Below are 10,838 nucleotides of genomic sequence, written 5' to 3'. Positions count from 1 at the left end.
AAGGATGATGCAAGGCGAAGGGTCGCGTGAGTACCTGCCGAAGAAGGACGACTTCGCCATGGCCAGTTCGCCCTGGCATCCAGCTCGAAGAAGGACGGCTTCGCCATGTCTAGTTCGCCCCCGCAAGGGCCGAAGAAGCCATTCCGGCCCATCAAGCTTAGGGGCTATAGGGCCGGCGATCGCCCGACGGCCCATCATGGGCCCATAAGCCTCCTTGACACTATGTAACCCTGTAAATGTCCCTTTCATAAGGGCAACCATGTAAATTTCTCAGGATAACCTAAACCCTAGTAGTAAGAATCTGTAATGGGGCTATAAATAGCCCCCTAGGACCATGTAATAGGGCACCGAAGAAAGAAATATCCCAAAAAACTAATATACTTCATTTTCTTTCCAACCACTGTTGAGTAACCACGTCTTTCGACGTATGCGGTCGTTTCGACAACAGTGTTAATTTGAGAATGCAAAGATTGTAATTGTGTCAATTCAGTATGGCGAAAGGGATTTCATAGAACTGAGTGCTGCAATTTGCTGCACTGTCAATTTTCAGTGAACATGTGATGGCTGAACGTTTATATAGATTTTGTCGTAGGATGTTTGCTTACAAAATGGCAAAAGAAAGCTAAACATATATTCCACTGAGTGTTGTCAATTTTAGAGAAGAAACCGACTATTGTCAATTTGAGAGCAAAAGAAAACTAAAGATACGTATACTGCTTGCTTCAGTTGCTTGGAAAATGGCAAAAGCTCACTATAAAAAATAATTTTTCTGGACAAAACCCTCTTTATGTTGCAGACATACCGTAACTGATCGTATCTGCAAAAAATGACATGCATTTTTACATACAGCTCCTTAAGTATGCAAAATTCGATTTTCGCATGCGGAGCTCTCAATATACCCGCATGTAAAAATAAGTCTATTTTCGTAGGTGGACATCTTAAGGGGCCGCACGTGAAAAATATATTTTGTAGACAGGCCTCTTAAGGATCCGCTTAGAAGTCTGACTTACGTCCTTTTTTTCCCTCTCAACACTTCAAAATATCTCTCCTTATCCTTTGTCCATCTCTCTCTCACCTCCTCTCCCCCTCATAATAACACCATAAATGTTTATAGTGGCGTATGTGGAATTTTAGAATTATATCCATTTTATATTATAAGATGCTTTAAATTTTCTCTAACTAAACTTATTTAATTTTGACTAAATTTATAAAAAGAACATAACAACATTTGTAACACAAAATAAACATGCTACACCAAAATATATTCAATGTTAGATTTAATGAAAGTAATTTGGTATTGTAGATGGTTCTAATTTTTCTATAAACTAGGTTAAAAAGGAGTTTGATTAGGAAGAAAATTAAAGCCTCTTGTAATATAAAACAAAGTGAATATATATGTAAAAAATCACTATACTATAACATAGTGATCATGAACAAAGCCCGGGCAGTCACCCACTCATGCCCGGAGGTAAATCTGCCATTCTGCTGGCCTGTTAAACATATGAAGATCTAGCACTAAAAATTAATCCATTGTCTAGAGTATACCTATGGCGTGACAAAATATGGAGATAATTGCTGCTAGTGGGTTGCAACTATTCATTCACAAAACGTTCATTGATCAGCTGGGACCAGTCCTGATCTGTGATCTCTCCTAATTCTTAGCTCGGATTTTCTTGATGGAGAATGTCAACCGTTCGAACTGTATGGTCTGTCAGTCTGCCTTGATATATAATTCTATTTGGAAGAACAAATATAATTTTGTGGGGATAAGATAACATATCACGTGAAAACTGGACAAGTGCTGGGAACATGGAAATTTCAGTCTCAGCCGCTATATACAATACACTAGAGAGGCACGAGTCACACTTCTATGTGATGGGCCGAACAATAGCAATGATTATCACTATATTATTGACCACGAGGAATGTGAAAAATACCCAGAATATAACAAATTAATGATCAGTTAGTTGGCTCGAATTGAGTATAATGATAATACTCTGATCAGTGATCACCTAGTAGCTGGTAGCTTCCAAGACATACCCTACTATCATTTGCGATTTGGGATCAGCATCTCCTACTCTCATTTGGGATTCAGGAGCAGCATTTGTGCATCAGGCAAGTGATAAGTTGTTCATATTTTTCGATTCTCTCCACTCCTGTGTTCACCATCGTCCTTATTTTTGTTTTCTCAATTCGCGAATTTAATGCTTTTGTGTATGTTTTGTAATAAGCCCATTAGTCCAATGAAATAATTTGGCAATTTTTGGTTCGAAAATTAAAAACGATTCTAAAATACTATTGCCTCATAATATAAACGGTTAGTAAGAATTGGATTATACTCCGTATATCGTATTAGTCGCATTGATCTCAACTAGCTCGCCGGCGTCCCTTCGTCCTCGCCACCGGCGTCGAGCTTCCTTCGCACCTCTCTTGCCGCCGACGAAATGGGGCCTCGATCTCTCCCCCTTGCCATCAGCGAGCTCTGGCCCTGATCCCCTCCATCGTCGCCGGAGACTTGCCCGGCTGCCCGAGTTACTGATTCCATTGTTAGCTTGTACCTGATTCCCTACTGCCTGAGTAGCAACTTGGTGCCATACGTGGCTATGCCGGTGATTCGTGCTCCTTCTTCCTCTCTCTCCCATCTCACCTCCAGATCGACGCCCACTGCAGCCTAACACGGCACAAGCCCGCCGCCAACACCGCGTTCATGGGGGCACAGGTAGATGAGGCCATGGGGTTGTCGGGGGTATGCGGCCGCACTCGCCGAAAGCCAGCTAAGATCCCTGATCATTGTTTGGTGAGATTATGAGTTCATTTGTCTGTGCTCACCAACTGTTTGGGGAAATGCTTGTGAGATTCCGAGTACTATATGGGCACTAAATATATCGATTTTAATGTTGGTACAGATATGGCTCACTATCTGTTTTTGTGTTTTGTCATCACTGGGAAGTTAATTCCTTTATAGCTATAGTTGTAAAATTTATCAACTGTTTGATTGTTTGATCATCCATTAGCCTTCTCCAGATGTCAAATTAAGTAGTTGAGTTCATTGTTATAGACATACATACCAATCTGCCAAAAGCTACAAGATTTCTGTCTGTACCCAGTTTGGCCAGACTTCATCCTTGTAGCTTCTCTCCTTCATCAGATGACTTGATGAAAATTGGGAATAAGAATGAACAGGATTGATTGCACTACTATCGACAAATCTCCACTGCACGCCATGTCTGCATCGGGAATGTGATTGTGCTAGTGCTCTTGGAAGAACATTAATTTTGGAATGAGATTTCTATGTTGTAATTGTCCTTTGCAGCTGGCCCGCTTAAATAAATAGTGATTTGTGCTATGGTATACATCCAACACCTATTATAATTGGAAAATGCTTTTTTTTTGTTATATAGAAATCTAGGAACAGAAAACGTTCTAACTTAAAGATGCTTTGACAGCTGAGCGTACAACACAAAAGAACAGTAAAAAGGGGGAAACTGTTTGCAAGTTGAAAAGGTATTTTCAGAGATCCTAAAATTTCATCCAAATCAATTTGTTTTGAATAGAATATAGAATTATGTCATACTGATTGCTTAGCATAGTTACTGTTGCGAATCCTCAGCACATGCTTTGTAAATGAATTCCATATGAACATAGCAGATCTAGTTATTGTGCATTTTCTTTTGACGCAAGAAGGTAGAGCATGCCCTACCTTATAGTTATTTCATTGATAGAAATGAAGTTTACATAGATTTTACAAGAATAGAGGTTATAAGGAGACATAAGGAAGAGAGAAGTAAGACAGAGATAGAGGGGAGGGGGAGGGGGGTGGGATGGATTTACAGAGGTATATACATGAGGCTGTTCCCTAGGAAAGCCTTGAACACCAAGATCTAATATTTTGCATGGTTCTCTCATTGGCTCTATTATTGTGCATTTTTATACTCAATTTCTTCTATGCAGCATCTTCTCTGATTACCTATGTTTACAGTTCCTTTCCGTTTTCTAAACAACCTTTTTACTTTTATATTTACATCAAGTCATCAATTCCTTCGTAGGGTAAAGAGAATTGTTTACCTGTTGTATGCAAAAGGAAAAATGGCCTGGCGGATGAAACTACAACACCTCAAAGACATCACAGACCAGTTTTCTCCAGGGCGGGAACTTGGTAAAGGTGGGTTTGGAGTGGTCTACAAGGTATGGTCTAGCACTTTTCCATTTGAGAGAGTAACCTAACTATTTGAAGCCAATACTTAACTATTAGATGAAAGAAAGCGCTAAAATTCTGTTTGATTATTTTCGTTCGTGTCAGATAACCATTGCGACTGTCGAACTCCAATCTATATGTTGCTGTAGTCGAATTGGAATATAGCTGTTGTTTATCTACAAAACTTATGGTAAAAATATATACTGCAAAACTATATATGAATACCACCACATTCTGTATGAACTGATGGCACACGTCAAAGGTCAATGTCAGATCTTTCTTATTTGGATATTTGAAAATCCAAATCTACATTAAGAAAAGAAGTTTAACAGGGAATTCTTGCAAATGGGAAACCCATAGCGGTCAAGAGGCTTCAGGTCATGCCAGGAATACAGGACAGACAATTTAATAATGAGGTTCATCATCTCATGGGACTTAAGCACCAGAACATAGTACAATTAATTGGCTACTGTGATGAAAGACAAGAGAAAGTGATATATGATGAGTACCAGAAAAAAAATATTTGTGCTGAAGTGCAAGAAAGGTTGCTCTGCTACGAGTATATGGCAAATGGAAGCCTTGACAAGTTAGTTTATGGTACACCTTCTCTATTCACCCCTTCTTTTCTTGTATTGCTAATGTCACATTGTTTGGCCTTTGTTTCTGTTAACCACTCTGTTCATAAAATATCGGAGCTTTCACTCTTTCTTCCCTTTCCTCTGCAGATCAATCTCATGTGCTTGAATGGCATGACCGTTATGCAATTATAAAAGGAATATGCCAGGGTTTATGTTACTTACATGAGGAATTGGAAAATAAGCCTATTATTCATTTGGATCTGAAGCCAAGCAATATACTACTGGATGATAACTTGCTGCCGAAAATTGCTGATTTTGGTCTCTCAAGGCTTTTTGGTGAAGAACAAACACGAACATGCACTACAATGGTTACAGGATCAATGTAAGCTATTGAATATCCTTTTCGGTGTTTAGATGCTTATTGCTTTTTCTTTCCTTTTATAATTTAAGTAGAACTTGCTCTTTTCTTGGAATGCTTAAAAGTGAACTATTCTTATTGTCATGCAGAGGGTATATGGCACCAGAGTATTGTCATAAAGGAGAAATCTCAACTAAGTCAGACATATATAGTCTGGGTATTCTAATCCTAGAAATTGTGACAGGAGAAAAAAACCACCAAAGCAGTGTCGATCTTTCTGGTCAGCGGTTTATTCATAGCGTATGTGTTTTTTCCTTAACAATTTTGACACAGTTTTAGGTTGTTTAGACTTAGACAATTATGTGCTGTATGGTTATTTTGATACATAATAATTGTGAACAATTGTGATCACATATAGGTACGTAACAAATGGTCAAGGATGTCGAAAATAACATCAAGGTATCCATTGCTGGATACACATAGCCTCCAACAAGTTCATTCATGTTTTAAAATTGGGCTGAATTGTGTGGAGATAGATCCTAAAAGACGACCTCCTGCAAGAAAAATTGTCAATATGCTTCCATGGGAATGTAAGAAGGCTGAAGCAATGGCATCCATGCTTCTTCCGAATGTTTCAAATGGTCGCTTTACCAGTTCAGTGGTTGATAAAGAAAGCAATGTGATAGGATTACCAGCGCACCAGGTACAGTTGTGCAAACAACAGGGTACTCACTTCTTTTATTTTTAGATTCTTTTGTTAGGTTGCATTTGCTGATTCTTTGATCAACCATGCAAGCCTAAGTAATAGTTGTATTTATTCTTTTTCTTAACGATTTTCTTGCATGACATGAAATCTTTTGAATCAAATCCTCAAATTAGCACTGCTTTGTAGGTACAACAGAATTTCCTCTTTCTAGTTGTAATAACTAAGTTTTACTACCTGCATCCACAAATTGTGGATGGTGGTAGTAAATGTTTCGTAATTAATGTTATATGCTATACTCTTTGTAGTAATTTTGTATGTGCACACATATCTCCTACTATCCTGCTTTCGACTAAAATCCAGAATCCTAATCTGCTCACAGGTTGACTCCAACATGAAGGAGATACTGAGTGTCAACCCCCTTGAGCTTTGGTTCCCCATGAAGGCACAAGAGGAGTTTTCATGCTCAATGCTGCTAAAAAACAAGACACACCACTACGTTGCTTATAAGATCAACGCACAAAAATTGAATATATACCGCATTGAGCCATGCAGTGGTCTTATATCTCCACAGTTCACGTGCAATATTAGTGTAAGAATGCAAGCACAACAAGGGGTATCACCAAACATGCAGTTGATGGACAGGATACTTGTTCAAAGTGTGGTAGTGAGCGATGATCTGATTGATATTGCTAAAGACTTGTCCTGCAAACAAAAGGGGAAGCTAGTCTTGAAAGGGCCTGATAAGATTATGTCAAAGGTAAGTACTCTCTGTAAGCAATGATAGTTCTCTTCCTATTTCAAATATCCTGTATTTTAGAGCTGCAACAATATTGGGAGCTCGATTATTGTCCAGAATTCTTCTGTGTTTCGATGGCCAGTACTCCTTTAGTCAGAATTGGTGGGCATACCCATATTGATTGACATAAAATATACGCACATCAAATGGAATAGTGAACTATCATCGCAAGTAAGGAGTTAATTCCAATACTACTAGCATGATGCCTGTGGTGTGCCATTCTATGCTTGCGCTTCTCCAAAGCCATTGCTTAGCCAGTCAAGGATTCAGTTTGGTACCAATATAGGATCGTCTTTAAAAAGAACACTATACATGACTTTGCCAACCTGAAGTTTAAAATGGTCTGTCATGATTCAACAGAGTACCGAGACATATATATGAGGAATGACAGAATAAGACCTCATGTTTATGCCATGTAATAGAGTAAATTGCACTGTAGGAGGCCAAACTTGTCTAGATATTAGATGTGTTAAATAGGTTACCGTTTTGCCAAAATGTACCTAACTTAAGTGGGTCGTGGAATTTTTCTATGCCACATCACATGAGGCCAGTGACTTGAAAAATCAGTATGCTATGTGTGGCCTGTGAGCTGCGTGTTCTTTTACCAGTTGGCATGCAAAGTAGCTAGGTATTAGATCCCATGGTGTAATGAAATCTATTTTTGGGATGGCCCAGAGAGTGTGCAAGAGAGCATCAGCTACCAGAGCTATTTTGATGTCAGGGACCAAAAATGCCGTTTGATGTGGGTGATGAGGGGCACGGAATGGAGGAGAGATCAACAGACAACTTATTTTTTCTTCTCAAAAACGCAGGAGGACTGTGCTTAATTTCATTAAGAAGAAAGAAAGACCAAAGACAATAAGGAGGGATCAAAACTGATCCACCCCTAAGAACACATCCACATATTTATCACCTGAAGGTGATGCACGGCAACAAACATAAAAAAAAAAAAAAAGAGGAAGGACTAGCCACCCTGGGTAAGCGACCTACTATGAAGCTGGGCACGAGCTCTGTTTAGCACCATAAACTTCTCACTTTGCACTGTCTTTGAAACCACTGAAACACTTGGAGTAGCACCATTGAAAACATAATCATTGCAGTGCTTCCAAATCTTCCAAGCTGCTAGGATAATCAAAGAGTTCAGTCCTTTGCACAACTCCTTTGGAATTCCCTTGATAACTGTGCACTGCCATCCTGAAAATCGAGCTGCCGAAAGTCAAGGTACAGCACCAGCCAACCCCAACTTCGAGAGGAGTATAATCCAAACTTGGCAAAACAAAACACAAGATACAAGGATATCCTGAATAGTTTTGCCACTTTGGTCACATAGCCGGTCATTTTGATCCCTGGCCGTCCGCAGCAGCTGCGACAACGTGCGGACTGGCAAGCTGGGCTGAGCAGTGTGGCAGGGTGAAAAGGGCCAGCTGGGTGGGCTGATGAGGTATTAAGGGGAATACATGCAAAGAAATTGAAATAGAACCTGAAAAATCAAAATGAACATGAAAAACAATCCATAAAAAATGTACAAGTTCTTGGAATCCAGACTAAGTTTTTCAATTAGCCAATGTAACCAACACTAGAAATTGGGATGTTAGGTAAGCTCAGGAGATGGTCTGACTGGGCTAGAATTCTATTAGATTGCTGAACCGAGCATACATTTCTGTCCTTTACATTAGTATAATAAGCTGAGTCAAACAACAGTTCTAGTAAGGAGATATGGCTCATAGGAAATAGTACATAAACAATAAGTTAACCTTGCGCCAGTCTTATGTGGTGTACGTAGTAAAATGTTGGTACACCCATGGTGGGTGCTAGGAGCTAGGGTTCATAGGGATAACACCACCAGGAAACATAGCTGCGCGGCGATGGCTGCTAGGGATGAGAGAGAGACTTAGGTTGAGAGACGAACCAACCAAGCTACCATAAGACTGTAAGATGAGGGTACTGTTCCCTAGCTAGGGCTTCGACCTCTTGGCCCAATGCTCATATGTTTGGCCTTCTTGGGCCAATGGCCATGACAGGCCCTCTTGGTCCAATGCTAATGACAGGTAGCCTCAGTTATCCTTGCATGATGCTGATAGTGGGGCACTCCCACATGGAAAATCTATTTTTTGACATGAAGTTGATACTTACTTTTCTCGTGTATGGACATGATTTCAATTTTCCCATTAGCTTACTCCCACGCCTGCTGTGATCAGTTTATAATCCATTTATTCATTAGGATACACATCAAACAAACCGTTGATCACATGTCCAAATCACCAATGATGATAAGTTCAAATGTTTAAATAATATCTCATGAAGTGTTTTAACTGAAGTTTGCATGTGATGCTTATCATATCGCTCTTGTCTATACACAACTTTGGTTGTTTTCTTGATGCTTTTAGTTGCAAACTGTATGTGTTTCTAACAAGAGAACATATAGTAAGCTTGTGTACATAAGATGCGTTCCCATATTTCTAACAGCTTGTGAATACTTCCTATTTCTGCTTATGTCCAGATTTATGTGAACATCCGGAAAACAGGAGCCCTTGATGAGAACAAGCCTATATGTGGTACCACAGAGGGGATTGGCAATAGCCATCATGACAATAAGCTTTCTGGTTTAAGTATCATGAAAAACTCTTCCCGTGACGACTACGTAATTGATGGGATGCGTATATATGTCAAGATCCCATCGATTGCAAAGACCATTAAACTCATTGTGAAGAACTCCAACTCTGTTGCTGATGTCAAGGTGGAGATTGAACGGAAGGAAGGGATTCTTCAGGATAACCAAATGCTGATGTATGCAGGTCGACAGCTTGATGATCGCCAGATTTTAAGTCATTTTGGTCTATCAGATGATCAGATACTTCATGTTTTGATATGCCCGTTTGAGAAGCTCCGTATCTTTGTCAACATTAGCAACAGAAGAACTGTAAGGCTTGATGTCGAGAGCTGGTATACTGTCGCCGATGTCAAGGTAATGATTGAAGCATTGTTGGGTTTTCCAGCATGTACACAACTACTTATGTGGACCAATCCTAGTGTGGATATTGAGCTTATGGACACAGAAACACTCAAAGAGCAGAATGTAAAGAATAATACTGTTCTGTTGTTGCATCCGAATGTCCAGATCTTCATAAAATCATGGGAAGGGAGGACATTGACCACGTTGGTTAGCATGTTTGATACTGCAGAAGAAATCTGGAAGAAAATTAAAAAAAGGTCGCAGATTAAAGCTGAGAAATACTTTCTCTGTTACAGAGGTCATGTTCTACCTCCTGGGGTTTCTCTTGACATGTATAAAATCGAGAGCAATTCCACTATCAGTATCCGCCTGCGGAATTCTTATCGAAAAGAGGAACCAGGAAGAATTACTCGAGGAACCAGTTCATTTACATTGCAAAGTAGTCTCATGGAATGGTATCAGGAGAGAAAATATGCCAGACAGGCTAAAGCCACTGCTGAAGATACCATTCTCCACGCATAGTGGCTTTGATGACCATGAAAAAGTTTACCCAGGTGGTGACTCCGTATGCTGGCGCTGTGTGCTAGGTTTTCAAGTCGAGGCTCCCGTGTCTTTACGAGGGTATGCTCTCAATTGAGGTGGCGTCTCGGCTCCTATGTGGTGGCACACGAGGCCACTCGTCATTCTGCATTGTATATGCCTTTCGAGAAATGCTCAGGGGTCTTCCTGCTATCTCCACAAGGTGGTGGGCTAGACGACCTGGGTTCAAAGCCTCACCCCTTCTAATTATTTGATATTAGGTTATTTCCTAATATTCGAGTTTTTTTTTTTTTAATATGCCTTTCGGAAGCAGCTTGTTGCTACTCTGTTTACAGATGACAGGGCAAGTTTATGTTGATTCTTCTCTGGTAGTGGGCTTGAGGGTTGTGTTTCATCACGTAATTATTCGTACTGTCTATTTGGTAGTATCTTTTTAGTAAAGAGCCACATTAAGTATTACTACTGCCTATCACGCACTTTTTAATATGCAATGCCCTTGATTTTTAGACATATTTAATCAATCGTATTATTTAAAAATTTTGCGCAAACATATAAAAGTATAAGTCATTCTTATAGAAGTTTTAACAATAAGTGATAATTACATATATTTTTTTAAGATGAATGATCGCATCTTAAAAAATCAACGTCATATATTAAAAATCTTTTAAGAAGCGGGAGTAAAAATTGACTCTCTTCTTTGAGTGAAGTCCAT

General features: G+C 39.5%; 1 protein-coding gene across 5 annotated transcripts; it reads left to right on the top strand.

Moving 5' to 3' along the window:
• Nucleotides 1-2,342: 2,342 nt before the first annotated feature.
• Nucleotides 2,343-10,585, top strand: LOC4348258 (cysteine-rich receptor-like protein kinase 44). 5 transcript variants are annotated; one of them, XM_015757545.3, is made up of 9 exons: nt 2,343-2,797; nt 3,447-3,504; nt 4,047-4,185; nt 4,528-4,792; nt 4,921-5,155; nt 5,281-5,431; nt 5,550-5,834; nt 6,217-6,594; nt 9,134-10,585. In XM_015757545.3, the coding sequence occupies exons 3-9, from the start codon at nt 4,087-4,089 to the stop codon at nt 10,106-10,108; spliced, it is 2,388 nt and encodes a 795-aa protein (XP_015613031.1). In that variant the 5' UTR covers nt 2,343-2,797; nt 3,447-3,504; nt 4,047-4,086; the 3' UTR covers nt 10,109-10,585. The 5 variants fall into 5 exon arrangements, with proteins under 5 accessions (XP_015613031.1, XP_025876765.1, XP_015613030.1 ...); XM_015757544.3 differs by lacking the exon at nt 2,343-2,797 and adding an exon at nt 3,233-3,348; XM_026020980.2 differs by having other exon boundaries at nt 2,343-3,504; nt 5,281-5,411.
• Nucleotides 10,586-10,838: the final 253 nt, after the last annotated feature.

This window comes from Oryza sativa, chromosome 10 (assembly GCF_034140825.1).
Source record: "Oryza sativa Japonica Group chromosome 10, ASM3414082v1".
Lineage (NCBI taxonomy): Eukaryota > Viridiplantae > Streptophyta > Magnoliopsida > Poales > Poaceae > Oryza > Oryza sativa.
Note: the sequence above shows the minus strand (reverse complement) of the source record. Positions and strands in the feature narration are given on the sequence as shown.